General features: G+C 34.1%; 1 protein-coding gene across 2 annotated transcripts; it reads left to right on the top strand.

Moving 5' to 3' along the window:
• The first annotated feature begins 70 nt into the window (after nt 1-70).
• On the top strand, nt 71-27,788 carry LOC111374633 (syndetin). Of its 2 annotated transcripts, none has more exons than XM_022997333.1 (25): nt 71-503; nt 4,695-4,862; nt 5,811-5,885; nt 7,844-7,922; nt 10,802-10,866; nt 11,073-11,162; nt 11,467-11,556; nt 11,717-11,803; nt 12,108-12,191; nt 14,630-14,749; nt 15,528-15,559; nt 15,687-15,819; nt 16,105-16,665; nt 18,076-18,620; nt 18,697-18,760; nt 18,892-18,994; nt 19,381-19,541; nt 21,271-21,396; nt 22,057-22,127; nt 23,763-23,825; nt 25,789-25,861; nt 27,104-27,223; nt 27,296-27,373; nt 27,463-27,513; nt 27,599-27,788. In XM_022997333.1, exons 1-25 carry the CDS (start codon nt 267-269, stop codon nt 27,710-27,712), a joined length of 3,390 nt encoding a protein of 1,129 aa, XP_022853101.1. In that variant the 5' UTR covers nt 71-266; the 3' UTR covers nt 27,713-27,788. The 2 variants fall into 2 exon arrangements, with proteins under 2 accessions (XP_022853101.1, XP_022853102.1); XM_022997334.1 differs by lacking the exon at nt 18,892-18,994 and adding an exon at nt 19,101-19,203.

Here is a 27,788-nt window from a genome sequence, read left to right on the forward strand (position 1 = left end):
AACCAAAATTTATTGGTCAATTTGGAAAATTGAAATGGTTCGCTTAAACTCGTAATTCGGTTCCTTTAGGACATTATCTTCTGCCAAAAATCCTAGCAAACGTTAAAACCTAAAGAAAGTCTTTCAAGGCAATTAAGTAAACCTAACGAAAATTCTTCCTAACCACCTTACTCCCCCTTACACACAGAATCAGTATCATCTCAAGTCCGATCCGATCTAGTTATCAAGAATGAGGCGGCGTGAATTCGGTAGTGATTGTGATTGAAATGCAGTCAAATAATCCACTGGCACTGCCATTTCCTCTAACTCCCCTGGTGCTGTTGAATGCTGGTGATTTGAGCGAAGGTGGGTTTGAAGTATCGAGGTTTTTGTTCCTCGGATCGCTGCTTTTCTCAAGAGAAGGAGGCGGCATGGACTTGTCCAAAGTGGGAGAAAAGATCCTCAGCTCTGTTCGCTCCGCCCGCTCCCTAGGCCTTCTGCCTTCCCCCTCCGATCGCCCCGAGGTAGTAAAGTTTAAACTTGTATGTATTCAGAATTTGAATGACAATTGAGCCGTGAAGAAGTGATTCTATGTTTCAAATTGTAAGGTCCCAATCTGATGATGCTAAACTTAGTATCACATATTATTGTGCCCTTGGAATTAGAGTTCGTGAAAATTAACTCAAAAAATTTGAATTGAGCATTTCCAATTCCAATTTCTTGGTAGCAAATTCTGCTCCAGTATTTTTAGTTGATATCAGTTTGACAATGGCTGATGAGTTACATCAGAATAAGTAGAGATAAAAATTTGAAATCAATTGAATGGATTTTTTAATCAGATTCTGATTCCACGATCACATATCCAAACTTAGTAGACTTTTTGGTCGATTAGGAGTTTGAATTTAGTATATACGATTAATTGAGTTCTTTTCTAGTAACTCCACACACACACGCACATGTTTATCTATTCACATAAATGCATATTTAATTGTTGTATATAGGTACACATTAATATGTATACACGTAGAGTGCTTTAACTGTAAGACCTTTGGGTTGGTTGAATTTAGCTAATTGCTAACTGTTAGGTCTAATTTAAATTTCTAAGTTCTTACAATAATGTGTTTTGTTACATGTTGATTTTGATCTACCACATCATTCCTGTTATCATTGTTTTGGCCCTTTGGCTACTAAAGGTGATTATTTAGAAACTTTTATTTTATGCACATATTTATGTATATAAGCCTGCCAAAGATTTGGGTTTATGGAGTGGCCAGAGCTAAAAAGAATTTGAATTTAGTCCATGTTTAAGCCCCATATTTAAGAATAGATTTTGTAAAAAATAATTTTTTAAAAATGTGTTGTTAAAAGTAGGGAAAAAATTAAGTTTACGTGCAAAATTATTTTATTGGCAGAGTGTGCAGTTGAAACGAGTTTGGGAAAAAAATGAGTTTTGAAAAATGGGGCCTAAACAGGGGCTTAATTGATGATATGGATGGATAACTGGGTTTGAGTAACTCTAGCTAACTCAACTGTTAGTTTTAGCTCAAATGAGCGATAGTTGTTTAAAGTTTCACTGTAAATGAGCTAATCATTCGAGTATAACTGATTGTTACAGAAGGTATTATTCATGGATTATGGTGTCTTAAGAAATGTGTAATTTGTATAATTCAAGCACTTTCACTTAATTACTAATTTAGAGCTGGTTCTGAATTAGTCAACTCATTACTAAAGAGGGTTCCGAAATTGGTAGGATCAAGTTTCAGTGGCTCACATTCAGCAGATGATATTATACCCTGTTTTTGTTGAGGGAATCAGATGAATATTTCCTTAATATTTCAAAAATTTCAGTGCTGTTTCTGGACTTAAAAACTATCATGTTTAAGAGTGTTATGGTCAGAGGTACATTATTCATGGAGTTTCTGTAGTGGTTGAGAGTGTTGCTAAGAAGATTGGATTGGTGGAAGAATTTTCTCTTGATAGAAAGGATTAAATCTTAAGTCTTACCCAATCGGTTTTGTTGTTATTTAGGATGTTATGTCAGATTGCAGTCACTTTTGAAAATCTTTCTAGGACTTTTTGCGAGAAGCTGGGGATTTCTTGAAAATCATTTGATTGTTTGTGATTTGGTAATAAGAAGTAGAGTTGGAGGTAGAATAGGGGTTGGAGATCTCGGGAACAAAATTCGGCTGTGACGCTGAAATTGCTTTGGAGATTTACCCTGCATTTGTCTTCCTTCCAAGGTTGAGTAGTGAGAAGCTGAGTATGTTTTGGACCAAAATGTGTGGAATTATAAAAAAATTATGATAGGTTCCATAGAAAGCATTGGAAGTTCATTCTCAGAATTTTCTTCTTTTATCCGGTTTGCAAATGAGCTATCAGATATGGGTGCGGGGATAGGATTTGGTTCTGGGAGAAATCTTGGATTGGTTCTTTATACCTTACCTCATTTCTTAGACTATAGTTGTTTGCTTAAGCCTATGTGATCGGAGCCAGTATCTCAAGGAGCCATAAGCAATCATAAGCTTCTGAATTATGGTGTTTCTAGGCCGGTATCTTATAAGGAAATTAGTACATGCTGTAAAGATGGCTAGGTTGTCGGCTTCTTGAAGAATTTGATTTTAATTGGATAGTCCGGAGTAGGTTACGGTGATGCTGGAGAGTAGTAATTTGACAACGAATAAGAAAAGAAAGGGGTCCAAGAAAAGAAGAAGAATTGAGGGCGAAGGGAAATAATTTTATTCATATATTCAAGGGTGTTTCTTACATTGACTAAGCCCTCTATATATAGAGCAACTAATCAAAGAAGTTAATATCAAACATATTCTAATAAACTATGAACCTTATCGGCGATCGCAATATTAGAACTAATTTAAATAGATATGTTTTAAATTAAACTCTACTTTAAAATTCTATTCTATTGTTAACTCATCTCCATCAAATGGGTTACTCCTTGACAATTCAAATTGCAATGCGTGCGGTCATGTGGAAAGTGATAGTTTCAGCCTTTTTTTGTTTTTGTTTTGGTGAAATCTAGAACAAAGAAACAATAGGATCTTTGAAGGAAGAGAGGAAAAAGATATCGAGAAATGAGAGAGACTTTTAGCATCCTTGTGGAATTTTACAAATAAAGAATTCAAGAGCATTCCTTTTTCTCTAATTACTGTTAGTTGGAAAATTTATATTGTATTCTTGACTTCATTTTGTTTCGTTTAATGTTAGATGATCCCAGAACAATTAATAAAATCATGTCTCTTATGAGAAAAGAAGATAGCCGAACATTGGTTTTCTAATGGAAAGTTGTTCAATTGTATGCTATGAAGAACAGAGTCACTGACATCTCACCAGCGCACTGGACACGTTCCGATAGGCATTGGACATGCCAGCTAGCGTGTCCCCCCTTTTTAAGGATCTGAACATGTTCACTGACACACTGCAAATACAAAAAATCCATTTTAAAATAATCAAAACAAAATTGAAAGAAAATATAACTTGAAAATGAAATCTAAGAAACTTTTTGTCAATCTAACATTATAGGGGAGGTGACGGAGAGTTGTAGCAAAGGAAGATGTCAGCATATTTTATAGAAGGTTCCGCGGGGGGAGATGGTGGGTCTATGTGGAGCAAAATTGCCATTAGTATTTTGATTAGATTGCACCATTGAATTTGAGGTGGCCAAAAGAAAATGAAGTCCGTCTAACAAATCTTTGGATAACTCTAAGGGTGTGTTTGATTGTCAATATTTTCCATGAAAAATGTTTTTTCCTATCTAAATTCTTACTTTGTACTGTTTGGTTGACATTTTTTTCATGAAATTTTTTTCCTACTTTTGGTTACGTAATCATATTTTTCTCAAAATCAAGGAAAATATTTTCTTTAAGGGGAGTGAGATTTTATTTTTCAGAAAATTCACTTTTTCTTTCTCTCTCTCATTTAGTCACTCTCTCTCATCTACCAACCAATAAAAAATGGACAAGTATAATATTTTCTAAGTTGAAAATTAAATCAATCAAACATATTTAATTGACAATTTCTATGTAACTAAGTTCTAGACAATTGAATTATCCAGAATTTATTTTCTTTCCATGCAAATTCCATATTTGCAATCAAACGCACCCTAAAAGAGACAGAGGAAATCCATTAACACATGTAGGTACGTTTTGTTTTAACTATTTTTTAATGAAAAACATAAATCAAGATTAAATATTTATTAGTATCATTATTTATTTATTTTTTTAAAATAATCTCATCTTAAAAACTTGGACAGACTAGGATGAGAAAATACTTCCTGTCTTTGTTGGTTGCTATTGCTACATTTGGATGAAGAGATATTGTAGATATTCGAAAACAATTTCTTCAGCGTTATTGCGTAAACTTGTGTTTGGGGTCAGGTGATTTATTTGGCTTTTCTTGGTCTATACTTCGGGGTGGTTTTATGGAGAGAAAGGCTCGGATATTTAATGGAATATCTTTAGTTTTTAAATTGATGCTATGTATTTATGTTCTGTTCCCCCATTTGAGATCTTGTGCTTTATTTTTGTTCATGATATTTTATGTGTTTTGTAAAGGAAAAAGTTTGCTTTCATCAGGAATGATGAATTATATTCATTATTATACATGAAAACTGTATTTATTAATATTATGCTTCTGGAATAACTCTTGCAATTGTATTACTGCATTTTCACAGACTTGACCCTTGCAACTAATTTTGGTTACAGGTTCCAGCACGAGCTGCAGCAGCAGCTGCTGTTGCCCGTATTATTGCTGGACTACCTCCTCATCAGAGGCATAATCTCTCTTCAAGCTCTGAAGAATTGAGTTCAATATATGGAAGCGGACCTCAAGGTCAAGTTGTGGATGAGCTCGAGGAAGAATTTTATGAGGAGGTTGTTTGTCATTATTATTCATAGTGTCATAACTGTGTTTCTAGTCTCTTGTGAGTTTAGCATACATGAATTATCTGATGTAAGTGATTTTATGTTTTAATTTATGTGGATTAGTTACAATGTGAATCAATACATACTTGAACAGGCTCGCCACTATATTCTATACATCAATTTTGGCATATGTTGTCACATGGAAGGGGGCTATCAGACACAGATTTGGTGTGAACTTAGAAAAAAGGTGGTACCAAAATCAGATCTGGGGCATTAGATTTTTCCCATTAGGCAATTATCATCTATACAAGTTGTTACTTGATTTGTCTAAAAGGAAAGAGTACTTAGAGCTTATTCGGGTTTCATTGTAATCTCCTTATAATAACTTGAAGTCAAAGTCAAAGTCAAACATTAATTTTAACCATACATTTACAACTACTATCCTCTTATTATCCACATGTATTGTGGACCCCTTTACCCTTTATCATAATTTCATTCTAATGGAACCCGTGCAGGCACTTACTAATTACTTTTACAGTGAACCATCTATTACCAGTAAAATCATGCAAAAGCAAACATTGCTGTAATACATAATGATAAGGATTCCTTATATAATTACAAAACGGAGGGTAAAACTTCTTTGATGCATGGCGATGCGATGTCACCATGTTCTATGTGATTTAGAATAACATGGATTTGTTTTTTTATTCCTTCGTTCAAACACTTGCACATTAGCATTTATTTTTCTCTCCTGTCAATATGATGTTAGATCCTACTTCTATTGTTGGTTGTGATATACTGTAATTACCATTACTACTGCAATCTGCATAGATTCCCTAGAACTTTCTTGCTGTTTCCCTGTGTCTTGTTCTGAAAATGTACTATTTTTCTCTTTGTTTTCCTAGTTATAAAATGCATTTTATACCACTGAAAACTGCTGGGTTTCCTTATTAATAGGAATTTGATCCAGTTAGACATGTTTTAGAACATATTCCGACTGAAGAAAGTGAACTCTCATACTTCGAGGAAAAGGTAACTTCCATTACTCGTTTCATTTCTTGCCTCCAGGATACTTTACTTGGAGATATGATGATTGAGGGGTCGGGTTTTCTATTTCAATTTCTTATTTTATTTTATTTTTCCTTTCTCTATTTTGCTGTTTCTCTTTGTGCACATGTTCTGGTCTTAGGTACCTAGTTATTATGTGCACATTGCATGGATGTATGAATGCACCCTCTCACATTATTTGTGCATATTTGATTGCTAACTAGTGTACTTAGCATACATATATGTGTATTGATATGCACATATGCCTATTGTGGTTTTCCTGCTTGCCTTGTAGGCTAAGGCCATAGAATGTTTCAAGTGCAAACTTTACCTGATTTGCCATGTGCTTGGAGAGATCTGTTTTATTAACTTCGCTTCTACTTAAGCTTTGTCCAATAGAGGGCAATTTTTATTCACTACCCAACTTTCTATTATAATTGGTAATGTGTTAATTTTACCCAAAATATGCTTCCTGAAGTTTTTACACTCATCTTTGTTCAATACGTTTGCACCACTGACATTTCTCAGCCTTTTTAATACCGGTTCTAGTGGCAATTGTGGTTAACTCTATAAAATAGGACAAAAACATTCCCTGTAAAATGCTATCATCCTGTTCTATGGTCATATCATTTAAGAATGATGAGTGATCAACATGCAGGGATGTAAAAACCTGATACCATCTCAGTGATTACTATCCTAAAAGTGGAGTTGGAAAGGGACCTTAGATACTCGTGAAAAAAAATGGAAATGGATATTAAAAGGAAATAAAGAACAAAAAATAAAGGAAAACCTTTCAAGATGCTGAAGTGCTTGGAATGTCCTTGTAGTGACAAAAATTACAAGAATCATACTGGAGTTTATATCAGAATGTGATTTTTAACTTATTTAGGTTCGATTATTGATATGAAAGGAGGACTTGATGAGGATGTAATTCAAAGACGTGAAGAACTGAAGCCGGTTGGATGAAATGGAGAAGTGCTATAGGAATCATGTGATAGAAGGTCCTTGTAAGGGTAAAATATAAGTTCTAGAAAATAATTATTAGACTTGCTATGTTTTAAGGTACTGGGCATTCGGCTGTTAGAAGATATTGTCCATAGTATGATTGTAGCTGGAAGGAAAAGATGGATGTATGACTGTACTAGATCATTAATGTAGTACATGAGAATATAGACTGATAAATGGAGGTGAAACCTAGTGAGTATAATCTAAGGGAATAATGACTTCAATCATTTAAACAACATGTATTGCATGGATCTAAAGAAGCTCACATCCACAAGAGTGATTATGATCTCAATAGACTAGGTTGTAATGAGGAGAATATATTAAATTAGTATGGTCTGTTGTGGTTATGAGTCATTTAGTTGTATTTCCTGTAGATCTAGTTTTGAACCAAATTGAAAGGTGAAAATGATCTTAGCCAATCTAGAAGTATGAGGTGGGTTAGGCCACCTTGAACTGACCTTTTGCGCGACTCAAGCTTGGCCCTTCCTATGCCATCCTGGTATTGATGATCCACGTGGACCCCTTTAAACCAATAAATACATGTCCTTTTCCCATATCTATGTAATTGGATATGAACTAATTCGATTATCTTTATTATTTTGGCAAGACTAGAGATGATTCTAGCACACTTGTCTATTCAAATAATTATTAGTTTTAAGACCATTTGTAAGTTCTTTCTTTTTTAGATCATTTCTATTCTGCATTACCACTGTCATAGGATGGTAGGACATTTGAAATCTTTCACTCAAGCACCAGAATTTCTGGTCATTTTTTGGTTGTTGTTCTTAGTGAAATTTCCAATCTTTCTCTTGTTGGGTTTTATGGAAGGGGGTGGTTGCAGTTGTATTCATAACTATGCATTCATTTGCTTTAAAAAATTTAAGATATCTTTTCAATATGTTATTTTACATATGAATTTGCACTCTATTCTTTTGTAGGCTGCTCTTAAATTAGCTCAACTGGATGTGATTGCTGGTCGATTGTCCCGCCATGTCATGGAGAATTATGAAGAAATGGGTAGGTTTTATTTCTAAGATAAAATTATCAAATCGCCCCTTCCTGTTGATATTATCATTTTAAACCATCTCAGAAACAGTTCTTTGATACAAAGCATCAAGCGACAACCTTTAAAAATTAATATCAAGATATCAATTTTGGGCTTCAACAACTTCCATGTGAATTTAACTGAGTATATGAAGCTAATTTATGTTGTAAGTATATAGGCCTCCCTTCTTGTATTGTTGATTAATAGTTTCATAAATGGATGGATCACCGCTTTCCTTTTCCTCTTGATCTATATAATCTTTACTTTTTTTCTTTGTCATAAAAGCTCTCGTAATAATGCTCAAAGAAGTTGAAGCAGAATGGGTCTGGAGTGTTATAACTGCTACCATAGTTGAGTGTGCTATATAGTGTTTCATTAAATTTATAAGCGAGCTGCAAAAATATATATTGCATACTGTTTCTTTTAATCTACTTTTGCTACGAAAGTTTACATTTAAAGGGTACACAATTCTCTTGGTTGGTGAGGTTGCTTTATTATATCCATGGCTCCTAAACTCAGGTTCAATTTTGTAGATATCCTTACCTGGTACTTTGATTTACTCGGCTCTACTTTCAAAGGCAGAGCTATTTGAAATGTGGTACATGAGAGTTTGGGCTCGAAATATTGGTATGCCCTTTAACTGTGAAAGGAGGAAGGGCGAACTTTTAGGAAATCTATTCTGTGCTGTCTCACTGATTGTTTTTTGTCCATCTTCGTTGTCCCAAATCCTATCATACTTGACATTGGGAAAGTGAATTTTATGTCATGCTCTTTCATGATGACCCTAGAGATTTGGGTGGGGATAGCCTGTTGTTTATAGTAAATATATCATGGTAAGTTGGTTTGCATATTCATAGACCATGAGTGTGTCATTATTGTGGATTGTGTAGATATTGCACAGAAGGTTCCATCAGTTCCAGAACCTTCAGTCCTCTGGGGAAACAGTTTGAAATAGTGAGCTTTCAGCGTGAAAAGTCCCGAGTTGCTGAATCACCATGAATTGAAGGGTTAAGGAAGAGGAGGCTGAGGAATGTATGAAATCCTCAGAAGACACCTGCTGGCCAGATATTTGCAAGAGAGAACACTAACATTCTAGATTCTAAGAAGCAGAAACTGTGGGATGGGATCAAATTAGTAGGAAAACTTTGAAAACTGTTTCATATTCAATATCAATGTTGTAATTAAAACGAAGCACACCCTTCTACAAGGGTCCAGCCTAGTCTAATTTAAGCAGGAAACAAACTTGAGGAAACAAAACGCAAGAAAATCCTTCAAACTAGGGGGTTGTTTGACAAAGCTTTTGATAAAAGTTTTAGCAGAGTTTGATAAAAGTTAATTAAATGTTTGGTTGAAAAGTTGATAAAAGTTGTGGGTTCCTTGAAATATGTGGTGTGGTTAAAATTAATTTTGGACTTTGACCTCAACTTTTTAAGCTTTCCCAAACGAGCACTAAATTCTAAATTTTTTCCCCCAAAATTAGCCCACATTCTTGTTAAGTTTTCAGCAGAATATTTGTTACAATCTCCATCACTCTCTTTATCATTAGGGAAAAGGATTATCATCCGTTTTCAGGGAAGTGTATGTTTAACTATGATTTGGAGTGAATGTAACTACCATAATTGTATATGTCCAAGTCAGAGGAGAAAATTTTTCAGATCTTCAAGAACTAAACAAAAAAATTGTTATTCATGTATGTGGGTTTCTGGGGGTGAAGTATGACAATGTGTTAGAAGGCTGTTGCGGGAGCTGTAAAATGATAAGTCTTGTGAAAGAACTTCTGCCTACTGCAGATTTAATGGAAAAATCTTCCTCCCTTTAATCATGTAATCTGCTGAAGGACTTTTTATTTTATTAAATTTTTTTTTTTTTTTTGCCTTTGAATCAGCTCATTATGGTTATCCTTATGGGAACATGTGCACCGCATCCATTCTAAATCCATTCCAACATTCCTTCTTTATGTATTCTCCCTCTCTCTCCCTTTTTTTTTACCCCTTGAAATTTCTTCCTATCAAATGAATGATAAGATAACGGATACTAGTGTAGGCTTCTTTTTGCAAGACATTAGACATGTTTAACTTCATCTTATTATGATCCTGCTCCCTGCATCGCTTGCTGATATTGAAACAACGTGAAAGGCGAAATGAAAAGTAATCAGAAGAACAAAAGCATGAGGTGACTGCAAAAAAATTAATTTAGATTGTTATTGTTGTTTCAATCCAATTTTGTGGTTATGGAGGCTAAAATAAAGATCTTACACATAATTGAGCTGATTGATTTTTTCCCATGATCGTGTAAATTTGATACCCTTTGAGAGTTTGCATATAACAGAGATGTCTTGAAGTGCATGTAGTTTTTCTTTTTTGCCAACATGCTGACTCTAGTTCAAGTATTTTTTTCAAAGTTTTTTTTTTAAAGCATTTTAGCTACCATACTTGTAACTTCAACTACATATTATAATATATCATTTACATCATAATTGTAGGTAATGTACTTTTAATCTGACTTACAAATTCCTGCAATAGATTTAATAACTTCCTTGGTGGAGCCTGAAAATTCACTGAGGTTGTATTGATGTTTTGCTTAAAAAAAAAAAAAATATATATATATATATATAGATTTAATATCGATGGGAAGATTCCGTTTGCCATGTCTGAAATGGGACGAACTTCAAGGAGTTGATTTTGGTCTCTCTTGTTTACCTACTTGTTTAGTACACAGAACTGTGTTGCTGGTACCCTTATTTCAAATCACGTTCCTTTTTAATTTTACCATGGCCGACCTTTTTATGATATTTAAGTCTCTTATAGTTCTTCAAATCTGATAGCGGTAATTATTTAACACTTGTTTTCAGTGAAGGGAATGAATCTGGTAAGAGAATTGGAGAAGGACTTAAAGGTCGCAAATGTTATTTGCATGGTAAGCAGGTGGCAGTTTGACACTTAACTGTTACTACAAGACTAGTATAAATTTGAAATGTTTGCAGATACGTTAGACGAATATATGGTGTATTTGAGCTTGTTATTCTTAACTATGATTGTACATTTTATTTTGAAAAATCAACAGAAGCTGATTCCTTGACAATGCTAAGGTTTTCATCGTACTTGATTTTATGTTGTCTTCAGAATGGGCGAAGACACCTTACTTCATCAAGGAACGAGGTGTCCAGGGATCTCATTGTCACTACAAGTTCGAAAAGGAAACAAGCCCTCTTGGTATTAATTTTTTTGTTTACACAACCTAGTACCAGTTTGATCTGTTTATCTTCTTTTATCGGTTACCAAAGCACATATTTTTTGGTATGTTATTTATACATCAAGATCATGCTTACAATAAGGCCTCAGTTCGGTGGCTATGCCACTCTATCATTTCTGTATGAACTTTTTTGATACTCGTAATTACTTTCTTTACTAGTTGGATCATCTCAAAAGTCAAAACTAAAGCTTTGATTAGAGTTGCTTCATATTTTTATTATTCTTCCCATATTTGTTACCTAATATATTTTATTGCTACTTGAAGGGCTTGCTTCCTATCTTGACTGATCTATGTCATGCTCTGGACATGCAAATGGCTCTTGAAACTTATGTTGAGGAAGGGAACTTCTCTAAGGTTCCATTTCAATTCTGATAGTAGTTTCTATTAAATGATATTCACCTTTTCCATTTATTTCTTTTCTTGTTGAAGCAGAGGTTTGCATTTCCTTCCAAATGATGCTTTACTTAAATGTAGTAAAAAAACACTCGCTATATGCTTCTATATTCACTTTCAGGCATTCCAAGTACTATCCGAGTATTTGCAGCTTCTAGATAGTCTGTCAGAGCTTTCAGCAGTACAAGAGATGAACCATAGTGTTGAGGTGAATATTGCAATCAGCTATTCTTATTAAAACGTAAAAGAAAACTAGATCTTTTGTTTCTTGTAAACTCCTTCCATTCCTGGGCCCACTCTAAAATATTTCGAAAGAGGGGATTCGTGATTTCTATGCCCTCAAAAGACCCAAACCTAATCTTTTAGCCTAATTATGTTTCCTCTGTGACCATAATCTATTTTTTGTTGGGTTTTGGATTTGTCTTATAGTTTTATGCTATTCTTCTATCTATCTTGTTCCATTTTCTGCACATCTCATTGTAACATGTTCAGATTTGGTCTACATCTGGCAGGTTTGGTTGGGAAAAACTCTTCAGAAGTTGGACTCACTTCTATTAGGAGTGTGCCAGGATTTCAAAGAGGAGGACTATATAACTGTTAGTGCTTGTGTTTTTGAATGGATTGTCTTTTATAAAGTGCAACTTATAATTTAATCTCTTATTCTTTGCTCTTCCTCAGTTCTATTATTTATGTTGCATGACTGCTTTCGGAAGTCTGTTGGTTGAGGATCTTGTCAGCTCACGTTCTTATCATTTTCTTTTTCCCTGTTTATTTGATCTTGTTGCTATATGATTTAGAGATGGTCACCTTTCATTCACCCGCTGCACATTTCACCCTGACCAGTGTGGTTTTGGTCCACTCTCTTTTTGTTTGAATCAGTGAATTCATGTAGAATACACGTGATGGGAAATGAATATAAAAATATAGAGATGGTTTAGATAGGATTTTAAACTAGAGTTCGGTTTTTATGTTTGTCTAGGTTGATTTAAATTACCATATATGGAAGCTGTAATTTTACTATTTAAAAGGATGCAAAACTTCAACTGAGGCATTCTAAACAAATCAATTGTTGACGAATATTTCATCGAAGTTTTAGTTTATTTGAAGTTCATTTGATTTTAACTTCTTTTTACCTATAAATAGGATGCAAAATTTCATTGTATGGACCTGAGCAGACTATTATGGATGATTGAATATTGATTGATAACCTTCCCAAATTCTTCTTCTATTCTTACCCATTCTCCTTCTTCACAACATCCTACGCCGGCTCATCAAAACTGCAATTTTTAAGTGAATCATTCACGATTCCTGTTTCTTAAAGTTTGAGATTAAACCTCTATATTTACTTTTCCTCTGAGTCTAAACTGTCATTTAACGCTTAAGAGCCTGTATTCCACTATTCCTGCACAGCAAAAGGAGAAAGTTATTACCAGAAGTGTTGTAGTTACCTAAAGATGAGTGATCACAGGAGGTTCTTGAGAACTCTGCCTAACTAATGGGAAGACTTCAATCAAATCTCAATTGCTCAAACGTTAACAAGGTTCTGGAAATCCTGCAGTGGCTGTTGGTTTTGCAGCAACCTTAAATGAGAATTATAACAGAAAACGTTTCAAATCAACGAGAGTGGCATAATTCAATCCTAATTGAAGCAATAGAAAAAAAGGTCTAACATATAACCTATCCTTTTTGACTACTCCACTTTTATAATGTAGAAGCTGGTGGAGTTGCATCTTATTGTTTAAAAGTGTGGTATTTGAATTTCATACGACGAGAATCTCATGATGGTGTTTGCTGTAAGATGCATTGCACTGATGGGATGAATAACTGTTCTTGGTTACCGCAGCTTATTCGAATATATCAGTAAAATCATATTATAAACTTATGGTATGGTCTCCATATTGCAAAAATCAAGGAAAAACCATATGTTAGTACATGTATGCTTACCTGCAAAGTTACTTACATTCCCTCGAAACATTATTGATCACACTGTTTACGTTTTTAATTTTTGTACTATAATTGCTTGGCATTATCCAGCTATATTGATATTCTGATATTTGTGTTTCTTATAGCATAGATGGTATTTGTGCTTTATGTTAATCTTCAACTTGATTTGGTGCTTCTTGTAATCTTGTCGGGATAGGAAGCAGATATGGCAGAAATGTGATGAGATTTGGAATCATGAATTTAGTAAATAGTGAAACAGTCTGAACTATGAAAATGAAACTAGAGGATGGGGCCTTAATACACTAGACAGATTAGGAAGCATTTGAGAAGGAAATGCACTTTAGTGAATTAATTTTAATAAAGTTTTGCATGAAAGTTGTTTTTCAACTGTTGCTTGACCACTTAGCCCCGTTTGGTACCCATTTTTTTCAAAATGCATTTTTCTTTCTCTTCTTTTCAACTACACATTCTTTAATAAAATAATATTACACGTAAATAAAAAACTTTTCCTTATTTTTTAACCACACATTTTCTATCAATTTACTATTCAAAAATGCATTTTTACATAAAAATGTGTCCCAAACACCCCCTTAATTTGTTTGTTAAATGATTTAGAGCCTGTTTGGAAGTGATTTTTGAAAATTGATTTTTTGACCGTTAGGAGAAAAATGGAGTTCACCTATGAGAGAAGAAGTGAAATCTGACGGTTGGAATAGTGAAATAACGGTAAAAAATCAATTTTTTGGGAGGAGAAATCGCTCCCAAACAGGTCCTTATCTTCTTGTGAAATTTCATCACATTTTTAGTTCTCAATTTTTCCTTAATACATGGAGAAATGGGCCTGTCTCTGATGTTATTCACCAACATTAATCATTTTCATCCACCTATGAAACAGTAGACGACAGGAAAGAGGATTGGAAAGTTCTCACACTTTGTCCCAAAAAGTGAACGAAGCCAGTGAACAAAGTTGCATTTCTTACTTTATTTGTTCTTTCTGATCTCATCTCCTTGTTCAAGCTAACATGGCCATGCACTTGGGGCAATTTTTATGCAAATTCTAGCTTGAAATGTTCAGAACACTGGTTGGCAGGTGGTTGACGCGTATGCTCTGATTGGAGATATTTCTGGTTTGGCTGAGAAGATACAAAGCTTCTTTATGCAGGAGGTTCTCTCTGGAACCCACTCTGTGTTGAGGACCATATTGCAAGAGGTATGTTCTTGTAATGTTTTTCCTCTTTTGTCCCCCCTCCCCACCCCCCACAAAACACAACAAAAGAAAAAAAAATCCCAATTTGAGGGTGACCTGAACTAGGTTCCAATTAAGCAAGTGAGACAAACAAAGAGACAAGAATGACTCAGACTGGTGATATCATCCCCTAACCTCGTGGGCAACCTGCCTTCACCGTATGCCATATCACAACTTTAGTGTCATTACATTTAGATCCTAGTTAACGGGTGCACAGTATCCATAGTGAAATTATTGATGAGATGGTTGTTCTTGGATGTGTACCTATCAGTTTAAAAAGCTATGTTTGGCAATATAGACTAGGTATGTCGTAGGTTTTACAGAAATAGCTTTTATTTATCTTCATGATCCTTTCCTCCGTTTATTGAGAATTTTTGATCTCTCTCTATATCTCTTTCAATTCAAAAATCCAGGATTTGAATCGATATCCTTTCATTGATTCCTCCTAAATTGCATTATTTTGGAACAAATCTTTTTGGTTTTTAAAAAGAAACAGTTTTAGAAGGTTCAATTGGCTGAAATGAATTTCTAGACTCGTGGATTTATCGACATCCAGTTCCGGGTGATTTAAAACTCTTCAGCATATATTAGTAGTGCAACACAGAAACCCATCCCTTGCAGATCTTACACCTCATAGCAAATTCTTTTGTTAGGAACTTGCTGATTTCATTAAAGTTCTCTTATTTCATAAAGATTTATATGCTTCATATATGTGTGTAATTAACATCTTAACTTGCTGCAGGATCTTGAAAATCCCAATATGCAAAGTAACAGGTAAGGTTTCTGTACCTGTTAGCTTTCTTAGAAGAAAGCATGACGATAGACTATGCCTTGGCTTTCCCTGTTTTTCTTATGATGGAGCTTTTTATGTATTCTTGATTGTCTTCCACTCCATGTCCAGGCTTACGTATAGTGATTTGTGCATTCAAATACCTGAATCCAAGTTTAGGCAGTGTTTGCTGGCAACACTAGCTATGGTTTTTAAGCTAATGTCATCCTATTATGCAATAACGAGCTTCCAGCCAGAGGACAAAGTACGATTTCTGTTATCCATCCTCTATTGTTAATATTTTTCGATAATCTGAATACCTGTTAGATTGTAACTCATGAGCTTTCCCGTTAAAACTTCTAATCATAACCGAGTTGCTGGCCTGTTTTCCTTGGATGGCTGTTTAATGCCTTTCATCAGATTGTCTCTTAAATACAAATATGCGTATCCTTTTTAAAAATTTTCCCATGTCCTGTGAAATCATTGTATCAATTTATGCAATTTATCTTGTAGAAGTAGGTATTTTAAAGCATCTGTACTGCTGTCACAGGTTTCAGCCTGCCATAGCCCAAGTAGGAGGCAAAAACAGGGTAACAAACCTGGAGTTTTGGGGGATACTGTAAGAGAAGATTCTTGTAATTCTCTTGTAGAAGACAGTTCAGTTTCTGCAGGGACGGAGAGCAGATCGGTTTTGTCCTCTGTTGAAGAGCCACCAACGACTTCTGCCTCTTTTACAAAAATTACAGGGTCCAATGGTTCCACTCTTGCTGATTATCAGACTGACGAAGCAAGAGATGATGGTACTGCAGCATCAAGTAGTGGATCCCCATGGTTTGAACTACGGAAAGATGCTGCAACTTTTGTTTCACAAACCTTACATAGGGGCCGTAAGAATCTTTGGCAACTTACAACAAGCCGTATTGCAGTTCTGCTTTCTTCTCCTGCAGTTTCTTCAAGCAGCATTCATCAGTTTTTGAGAAACTATGAAGATCTGAGTCTCTTCATCCTGGCTGGGGAAGCTTTTTGTGGGATAGAAGCAGTTGAGTTCAGGCAGAAGCTGAAATCCATTTGCGGAAGTTATTTTATTGCTTTCCATCGGCAAAATATATATGTAAGTTTGATATATAGACTCCTTATACCACGTCTCTGATTGACCATAGTATAATAGTTGCTTATGGTGTTTTACAGCACTGGCAACTTAAAATTAGCCTTTGTTTGATTTCATTTTTTTTTTTTTTGCTAAAATTCATTTTTCAAGAAACGGGTTATGAATAATTGGATAGTACTTGTGGTTCCCAAGAAATGTGTGGTTAAAATTAATATTTGAATTTGAAAAATAAAACTTAAGCAAGAGAAAATGAAATCCAAACAAAGGCTTACTGATGGAGATTCCATTAAATATATTATATTTAAGACTTTCCAAGTTAGATACTTATATTACTTTATAGATTTTCTAGTATTTTATTAGTTGTTTCTCCCTCTAATTTCTCATGATTCTCTCTCCTTTCTTCTATTTCTCTTTCCCCTTCTACAAGTCTCATTCTTGGTCATTGTGTTCTAGGTCAATTAGAGCTGTCCGTTGTATGTTGTTCTTTTTGGAACTCCTCTGTTAGAGCAGAATTTTTCTAATTCACTTTTGCTTCTCTTATAATCAAGTCAGATGGGAAATGCAAATTGTGTGAAGTATTAATTATTTATTTATGCGGAATTCACTATAAAAATTATAGACGCATCCAGTCTTCTTATTCTCCTCCTCCTGCAGCTGCTCGATTCTTTCATTTATTTTGCTTCTTCCATTATCTACATCATTAGTTCAAGTGAATTGAAAATAATTTAAATATATTAGATCTTCAATACATCGATGAAAATCTACCCAACGTATTTTACCAAAAAATAAAAAATTACCCCAGGTTTAGAAATTTTTATACTGCCTTCTAAGTTGTACAAATCGAGTTTATCGTCCTCGTAGTTTCTTTTTAGTTTTTCTCAAATGAGCAACAGGTTCATAATTTGGCAGAGCAATCTTGAAACTAATGGTGCTTGTTCAATATTTATACCTCATTATTTAATTTTTGTTGTTTCTCTTTGTCATTATCGTCATCCTGAGATAATTGTCTCATCTTCATCTTCATCTTCGTTTCTGTATTATATTCAAGTGAAGTTCTTTTTGTCTGGAATGCTAGGTGATTTTTCTTTTTTATCTTTATGAAGAGTTGGTAAACCTAGTACTATAGTGATTATAGAATCTTGTGCTGATTAGAATGCTATGCTGACTCATACCAGTTAAGAGCATATCTTTTAACTGTCACCCGAAAAATGTTTTTGTTCTTAAGTTATGTTGAATTTGACAATTAATTATTTGTACGCCTAATATTAGTGTGTGTGTTTTTTTGTGCTGTAAATTGTTTATGAAGAAATTTATGAATGTGCGTGGGTATTTTTTTTTTGGTTTAAGTTGATATTTTCGTCTTACCAGTATCTTCATGTTTTCTACAATTTAAATCATCATTTGATCTTACAGGCCTTGAAAATGGTGATGGAAAAGGAGAATTGGCAGATAATGCCTCCAGAAACAATTCAAGTAGTAAGTTTTGCTGGACTGGTTGGTGATGGAGCACCATTGATTGCTTCATCTAATAATTCTCCCAATTCTCAATTATTACAATCCAATAGATTAGTACGTTCTGTCGAAAATACCTTGAAGATGAGTGGATTTTCGCATTGGCTTGAAAGAGGAAACCCATTTTCATCAAAACTGAATGGTGGTACCAAGGAAAATTTTGATTCCTTCCAACTTAATGGATCAACTATGCATGGAGAAAGTGGAAATACTAATGAAATGTATCAGAAAAGTAATTCCACTGAGAACATTAGTGCTAGAAATCATGTTAATGGGAGTGCTTCTCTTTCGGAAGATGAAAATGAAGATCTCCATGCCGATTTTATTGATGAAGACAGTCAGCTTCCAAGTCGTATTTCCAAACCAAATCTTTTAAGACGTCACTCTTCTCGTTGGAATGATGAAGGGATGAGAGCACAAACAGGATCATCGCTTAGTCTGTTGAAGTGAGTTCTTCATTTAACTGGGTAAAACTTCTATGTGTCCATCTGTTATTAAGCTGACTGACATTTTACATGTCAGGTTGATGGACAAATATGCGAGACTGATGCAGAAATTAGAGATAGTCAATGTTGAGTTTTTTAAGGTAGTTTCATACACATGTTCACTCACTAGGCACGGTGCTTTTAGTTTCATTCTTTTCCTTTTTCGCCCCCCCTCTCTCTGGCTGTTTTGTTTGCGTCTTTGAATTTTTTGACTATTAATTTCTCTTAACAGGGTATTTGTCAGTTGTTTGAGATCTTTTTCCACTTTGTCTATGGGACGTTTGGTCAGCTGAATAATCATCCAAGTGGAAAGGCCTCTTCTGACTTGCTTCCTCGTATGTATTGTTTAGTCCTTTTCCCTATTTCATTCAGCACGAAAGACTCTCTCTGGCTGTTTTGTTTGCGTCTTTGAATTTTTTGACTATTAATTTCTCTTAACAGGGTATTTGTCAGTTGTTTGAGATCTTTTTCCACTTTGTCTATGGGACGTTTGGTCAGCTGAATACTCATCCAAGTGGAAAGGCCTCTTCTGACTTGCTTCCTCGTATGTATTGTTTAGTCCTTTTCCCTATTTCATTCAGCACGAAAGAATACTTAAATCATACTTCCATTTGGTAATTCTTGAGTTTGTCTATCCATTTCCTGTTCCTTCTTTTTCTTCGGTACAACATGTCATGTTTTGGCTGCTTTTTGTAAACACCATTTTGTTTATGCTCCTCAGACAGGCTGAAGACTGCAATATCAAGAATAACACAAGAGTGTGATCAGTGGATAAATCCCCAGTCTGCATCCCTGATAGCTACAAATGCATCATTAAATCATATGGACATCACCCCTACCAGTCCTCCGAGTCACTTGAATAGCCCATCTTTTGGTCTCAAGGTGACTACCTCTATAGAAATCGTTCTCTCTAGTTCGCATGTGGATTTTGCTAGTTTAGAACTGGAAATTGTTCGGTTTATTGGATGCAAGTTGCTCTATACAGTTTTTGCCAGTTCCTTTTCTAACAGACGGAGAAAACAATAATTTTAGGCATATGTGTTCACATGTGCACTTCGAACTTCCACAACCAAGTTATAGTAGCGCAATTCATATCTGATGGATGTCAAGTAACTTTCAAAAGAAATTGCAGTATGAGAACATATGGAAAGCTGCTCGACTTTTGCTTCCCTTTTATATGCACCAGGCCTCAACAGCTATTGTTTAATAATGTGGAAAAGATGATTATTTGTCTTTTCTCAAGTTTTGAAGCTAAAAAGTCTTGAACAGCTCTGTTATTGGAGCATTTAGTGATCTAAAGTGCAAAGAAGCACTATGAGCTGTGCCCCTTCGTTTCAAAAAATTTATAAATCATTTAGAAATGGTTAAACTTCATTTTTAACTACACATTTCGATGGACCCACATGTACTATTCATTTATCCACAGCTCATTTTATATTATAAATTAAACTATTTATAAATTTTTTGTTAAATGGAGGCTAAGTTTCGGAATCAAATATAAAATACATTTATCAAACATCTCATTTATTTTTCTTATTAATTATAACATCACAAGTGAATTTGAGTCATTAGTTCATGAAAACAATTTTAAATTCTAAAGTATTGAAAAAAATTTATATTTAAATATTTAATTTTTTTTTTAAATCTTAATAATGCATTGTTATAGTAATATGAAATGCTAACAACTTAATCATTTTGTGATGTTTTAAAAGTTGATTTACATAAATTAGGCTTAAATATAGTATTTATTTTTATTATGTAAAAGGTATTATATATTTTTCTTGTTATTTGACTTTCTTTGTCCGCTTAAAGATGTTCATTTTTACTAACCATGTAGCTATGTATAAATTAATTTATCTAAAAATATACATCTTCTAAAAATTACTAATAATAAACTAAAAAATAATACTTATATGAGTAACATTTTTAAGTAAATCCAAACTGGCCCTTAACTCTTTCTGGTGAATAAGGATTTTATTTTTTAACTGGATTTAAGCCAACCGATTTATTGTCATGAAATTATTGCGGTATTTCTCTTCCCTGCTGGGTTTATTTGTCTCAGGCACTAATTTGGTGATCTTGAAAACTGTCTCTATATATGTAGTATGTATGAGGGCTAGCTAATGGCTTATGTCTCCCACCTAAAAAAAAGGGGAAAAAAAAAAAGAAAAAAAGAAAGAAAAGAAGATAAAGATAAGGGGATGACAAATACACCAAAGAAATCCATCAACCATGGTTATTGCTGGGCACTCCCTCCATACGAACTTTTGTTTCTTTGATTGAGCAAAAGAATGTAACTTTGATCTCTTCTCTCATTAACTATGATATATGGGAAGTCAAAGACAATTAAATCCTAATGTATGACAAAAAGGAGGAGAGATCTTGCATATGTTCTCGTTCAAGAGATTCCATATTCTATGACACTACAACAAACAGCTGTCGTTCATTGAGCTGATCTGGGAGAGATCTCTCCCTCACTCACATACCTGTTCCTTGATATGCATTAGTTATATACATAAGTTTATATTAATATGATGCTGCAGAAATTTTCTGATTGAAGAGCCTCATTTTGACTGTTATGTAAATAATTCCCATTAATTTAATGCTGCAGGAAAGATGTGCAGGTGCTGACACTATATCCCTTGTTGCTCAATTGTTGGATAGATCTAAATCCCATCTTCAGTCAATGCTTCTGAAAAATAATGGAGCAATAGTTGAAGACTTCTATGTGCATATGGTATGTATTGTATTCAAATTTAGAGTAATCTTGTGTTCTTCAGTGCTTCTGGTATGATTTGCCAAAGTTGTCTATATGGCAAAATAGAAATGTGGTTTATATACCTCCTTTGATATCAGTGAGAATTTTTAGATTGGTGTTTGGTTAACTAAACTTCTGATGATTTTGATTTTATAGATGACTAGTGCTTTCATCCTTGAATTCAATTGAAAATTTTACTTTACACGCCAAGTTTCTATATCATCCCAACCGATTTTCATTAACCTATTTCTTGATGCCTTGTCTCCTTGAAGCTTAAGCTCAACATGACCCCTCACATGCAGGCTAAATTTGTTTTCCTATCAAAGTGGTGGTGTTTGAACCCAAGACCTTTGCTGGATACAATGTTGAACAACCTCATTCCAAATTTATGATATTCTCATTGTTGAAGTATTGCATCGCTCTGTTGTCGTCAATGGCATATAATTATGTTATTATTGTGCAGTAAATTTTATTATTGGTATCACTGTTATTATTATGACCATTATCTATTATTATGATTTTCATCGTTAGTACTGTTTTGAACTTCTCATTGTTAATATTGTTGGTATGATAGTTACATTTGGTACTTATTAGTTGCTTAAAGTAAACAATAGTTATTTTGGCTGGCCTTTTTGACAGGTGGATGCTGTACCTGAACTTACAGAGCATATACATAGAACAACTGCTAGACTACTCCTCCACATAAATGCGTAAGATACAACAAAATATTAATCTGTTATAAATTACCTCATTTATTGGTAAAATGACAGACGTTTGCTAATTGCTGACCAGGTGAATGAAATTTGTGATGTAGTTGAGGTTTTTAAGTTCTTTACTACTATTTCTGTGTTTTTCCCATTGCTTCTGAATTTCTTAATCCACTATAATTTTCATTTTTCATTTTTCTCCCGGTTATATTTCTCCTATCAAGATATGGTGCCATAATATATATCCCTTTTACATTATTTCCCATCTGTATTTGTAGTAAAAGAAAATATTGTTTGCTCAAGATTTTCTGTCAACAAACTTTTTACTCATATTCATGAATTCTAAGATAATATTACATGTATACTTGAGCGATAATCTTCATGGAAAGTGTTATCAGTTGACTAAGAATTTCTTGAAGGAATCCACAAGCTTCACACACTGAAATTGTGCCAAATCGACCATACTTATCTTAAATATATTATTACAAGGAAAGGGATGAAAACTGGGACAAACGTAACTGGATGTTGGCACCGTGATTTTGTCTTTGGAGAGCCTTTTTTTGTTTGCATAAATATGTCAGTATTATTACTTACACTACCAAGTGGTTTTCATCAGCTTGGTTTTTAGATGAGTTATAGTGATCTGTTATGAAGCCCCAATTTAATTTTAAGTAGATTAAAGTTTGAACAGAAGAAACTTTTAAGCATTATGTAGGTGCACTAGATTTTTTATGTGATGGAGAGATTCAACGGCATCGTTTTGTTTATGGGTAATTGGAACTTTTATTTATTTTTTAAAATTCCCCTGATTTCTTAGAGCCTGAGATGATTCATGCCTTGCAGTCCACTATTTTAATGACAGCTATTTGTTTCTGTGGACTCACGGGCATGTGCTGCTTGTTTATAACATTTGAAGCCCTTCAAAGTTTAGTAGATTTGGCATGTTTTTCTGAAGGAATCGGAAATATTTGACAGTGACAACTTGTATGTTGTAATGCAACCACTGATAAAAATAGTTCGTATTTAGCTTTCTGTATACCCCATAACTGTGAACTCTATAATATATTTTTTGCTTGCAGACTGCTTTGTATTTTGTTACTACTATCTGCTGACGTGTTTATTTATGATTATTTTCTTTTGCTTTTCTTTTAAGCTTTTATTGTCCTTTTGATGTGGTAAACCCATGAACAGATCAATGCTTTGCATTGGAAGAGATACTGTATCCCTCGAACTCAAAATCAAGTGCAAAACTATTTTAACCTACTTTTATTTTGTCCATCTACACCCCAACCCACCCAAAAATAAAGGAGGAGGAAACAATTCTATAAAGATTTCTCTTCTGACTCTTTCTTCATTGCAGTGCTCTCTTCTTTTAACTCATCCCCCCTCCCTCTTGTATGTTAGGTCCTGCATGCTTTACTCACCTCTCTAACACAATAATTTAATTTAACCCATTTGTTTATTAAGTGGTTGGATTACTGAATTCTTATGCTAGATATCAAGTTTATTTTATTATCTACATCAGAATTCTGCGATCTCATAACTTGTACGATACTGGCAAAGAAATTATTTAAATCCATCTGTTAAGATAAATGTCTTTAATGATTTGCAATGGTATTGACTCGAAGATTCGTGCAGATATGTTGACCGGATCGCCAATTCAAAATGGGAAGTGAAAGAGCTCGGACTAGAGCACAATGGGTACGTTTTTTTGTTCGTTGCTGATTACAAACCCAAACCCTCCAAAATTAACACAATTAGCATCATCCTTATATAAAAAAAACTGTTAAAACTTCCTGCTTGCTTGATAATTCCTATAATTTATCTGACTTTGATTTTTATAATGATTTATATTTCAAAATTGAGTTCCATTATCAGCCTTTGAGTTTTAGTCCTGTATACTAAAGCATTGGTGAAGTATTAATTTTTGTTCATAAAAATAACAAAAATGAGAAGAAATCCAATAATTTTTGAAGTTTAGAAGTAGCAGCAATATCTTAGCGATCGGGCATATTTAGTGACGAAGATGTAATTGATCGTGCCAAAAAAAAAAAAAAAAAGAAGAGGCGAGAGAGGTGTAAAGTAAAACTCGAAAATATTAATATTTGGTTAGTTTATCTAGTAATTTCAAAGACTAATTAGCACAAAATGTCCTTACTTTTCAATATTTTTGTGCAAAACGTCTCTACATTTCTTTTTTGGCAATTTCACCCTCACTTTCGCTTTTCATTGCAAAAAAGGTTCTTCCATTTACCCATTGTCAAATGCTCCGTTAACTTAACAAAGGCTAATTAGCACAAAATGTCTTCACCTTTAATGTTTTTGTGCAAAACGTTCCTACCTTTTGTTTTTTGACAATTTCGTATTCACTTTTACCTTTCATTGCGGAAAAGGTCGTTCCATCCGTCCATCGTCAAATAATCTGTCAATTCAAGAAAAAATGCAAATTTTCTTTTCAAAACCAAGGGTAATATAGTCTTACCTAATTTTTCCACTGGCCTTCTTCCCGCTTTCAAAGTTAATTGTTCAAAATTAAAAGTAATATGAAAATAATTTACATAATTATTCCATTAAATAAATAAGAAATAACATAAAGAATGCTGTATTTCACCTTGAGAAGAAAAATAGCTGCTATAATATTGATTACTCATAAAATTTGGAATGGTAGATGAAGAGATTGAATATGTGGTCGATAAATTGGAGATGTTCATCCTCATTTTGTGCTTATCAAGGATGTAACTAAGGGTAAAATAAGAAGAACAATGCCGAATGTGATGTTATAAATAACCTATCAGATTTCAATGGCGAATAGCCCATCACATAGGAATGGAGAAAATGAGCTGGACCCGTTTTCTTTTTAGCGTGAAATTGAACGTAACAATCCTACCTTTTAATTTATTTTGCGAAAAAATCCCTACTTTGTGAATTGTAGGGATTTTTTTGCACAAAAATATTGAAAGGTGGGGACGTTTTGTGTTAATTAGCCATTTTGTTGAATTAACGGAGCATTTGACGGTAGGTGGATGGAAGGACATTTTTCGCAATGAAAGGTGAAAGTGAGGGTGAAATTGTCAAAAATAAAAGTTATGGACGTTTTGCACAGAAACAATGAAAGGTGGAGACGTTTTGTGCTAATTAGCCTAATTTCAAATATCAAGGTAAAAGAAATTAAAACTACAATTGTGGCATGTGTTGCACTTCTCAAGTTATTAACAAACCAAGATATTTGAAGTAGTTTTACCGTTTCATTTAAAAGTCAGCAGCTGTTAGATGAAGAAATTTACTTTAAATTGTCTTCAGTATGCTGCCAGGATCATTTTCCCCCCAAAAAAGTCTTAAATGTGCACAAGTTCATTAAATGGACGGTGCTGAGACTTTAACTAAGCACATTACTTGTTTTGATTACATTTTGAACCACTACATTGAAAAGCTTAAACTATTAGTGAGGTGACAAATTTATCTATTTAACATTTGTCTTCTACACAACTCTTTTCATATTAAGAGCGGTTGCATTTTGACATCTTAATTCCGAGTCCTAACTTCGTGCTATCACCATGATCTCTTTTGACTGATTGTAAAAATAGCGCATCAGGTCACCTTGTAACTTTATGGTATGCTCTGTTTTTCCAACACGTGATAACGTATGTAATTTCTGTGTCAATAGATATGTTGATTTATTGTTGGGAGAATTTAAGCACTATAAAACAAGGCTCGCTCATGGAGGCATTCGAGAGGAGGTAATGGCTGTAAATTCAATATTATTAGTTTCTTTCTGAAATTAATGACATCAGATATTTTAATTACAAAATCATTTTGTACATTAAATTTGTACCATCGCTGGTGCACTGGTTCCACGTGCGAATGGAACGGTTAAAAACAGTGGCAGTCACTCAACTTATAACAAAGTTTTATGATGGTTACCAAAGTTTACTTTGTTTCAACATGATCACTGAAGTCTGAACGTTACTTTTTGTTTCAGTTTAGTCACTGAATTAAATTTCGTTAGTTTTTTCTAATAGGATGGCTAACATGGAAGGCCTCCAAGTCAACGACACCTAATTGTTATCTGCCACATCAGATAGTCCTTAAGAAAACTAATTAATTTTAGCTGACCGACCGGACTTAAACAAAAAATAAACTCTGGTTACCATTTTGAAACGAAAAATAATGTTTGTTGACTAACATGATACTTCACTATGAGTGGAGTAACTAAATTGTTTGAAATCCACAAGCAACTTTTTGGCGAGGGGATTTTAAACTCTAATTAGTTAGGTGAAAACGTAGATCACTGTTAACATGAAATTTTGCTTTAGAACTGAAGCATATGGGCAGGGATGGGAGATATGAATTTTCTTAAATTGCGCAAGCTTATCCTTTGAGAACAAAATTGATATTGTCTTTATGTCTTAAGCCTTGTAATGATTGCTTTCCTGGGATCAATATTTGTATTACTCATTATTCTGATTTTAAAGTTTTTATGTCAAACTTTCAAGCTTTAGCTGATCATCTGCGTTTTATCTTCATGGCTATTACAACAACAAACTAAGCCCTTTTGGTTGGATAAAAATTGACTTTTTAGTAGATTTTGATGAAAGGTTGTGAAATATGTGGTTAAAAAGTTGTGGGTTTTATGAAAATGAGTTTTAAGGAACGGGACCAAGTAATAACCCCTACAACTTTGATCAGCTGCATAAATCATTATCCTCCACTCCACTCAATTCGTCAATATATCTACTGGAAGATACAAAGCTATTTGATCCTTGGCAATGACAACACTCCACCGCGATGTAGCGTCACTCATGTGAAATGGATCTTATCTTTAAGACTGCAGTTTTTGAGAACTATTTTTACATTCTTGGCTTGGACTTTTTTTAAGAATTTGGCTAGTGAAGTGAACGTTGAAGCGAACTTACAGACAGGAAAATATCATATTGTGCTGCCCTGTTTCAATGACTTACTAGTGACGCCTGTAATCCCAGGTACAAGACCTCCTCTTAGAATATGGACTAGAAAATGTTGCTGAAACTCTGATCGAGGGTCTATCAAGGGTGAGGAGATGTACTGATGAGGGAAGGGCTCTCATGTCGCTGGATCTTCAGGTTTCATTTTACTTCTGCTGAACTGTTCCATTGCTTTTGACCATTTTATTTACTCTACTTTCTCGTTCTCAGGTTTTAATTAACGGCCTAAAGCATTTTGTCTCAATCGATGTGAAACCAAAACTGCAGATGGTCGAAACTTTCATTAAGGTTAGAAATAAAAATACATTTTATTTACTGGGCATTTTCATTGTAATTGCTTCATATATGTATATAATATTACTAACTGATTCCAACAGGCTTACTACCTTCCGGAAACCGAATATTTCCACTGGGCTCGGGATCATCCGGTATGAAAATGGATTGTACTACAATCGACATTTTAATATTTTGTTTCAAATATTAAATTTGCTTTGTTTACAATTAAATTTGCAGGAATACAGTAAAAATCAAATAGTTGGGTTGATCAACCTTGTTGCAACAATGAAAGCGTGGAAAAGGAAAACCAGGTTGGAAGTGTTGGAAAAAATTGAATCAATCCTTTCATAGAGCCTGTCTGTATTACAGGGCTGGGCTTCCCTCGATTTTTCGTGCTCTGTTGTAAAGGCACCTTTTTTTTTTTTTT

Source organism: Olea europaea, unplaced genomic scaffold (assembly GCF_002742605.1).
Source record: "Olea europaea var. sylvestris unplaced genomic scaffold, O_europaea_v1 scaffold1269, whole genome shotgun sequence".
Classification (NCBI taxonomy): Eukaryota; Viridiplantae; Streptophyta; class Magnoliopsida; order Lamiales; family Oleaceae; genus Olea; species Olea europaea.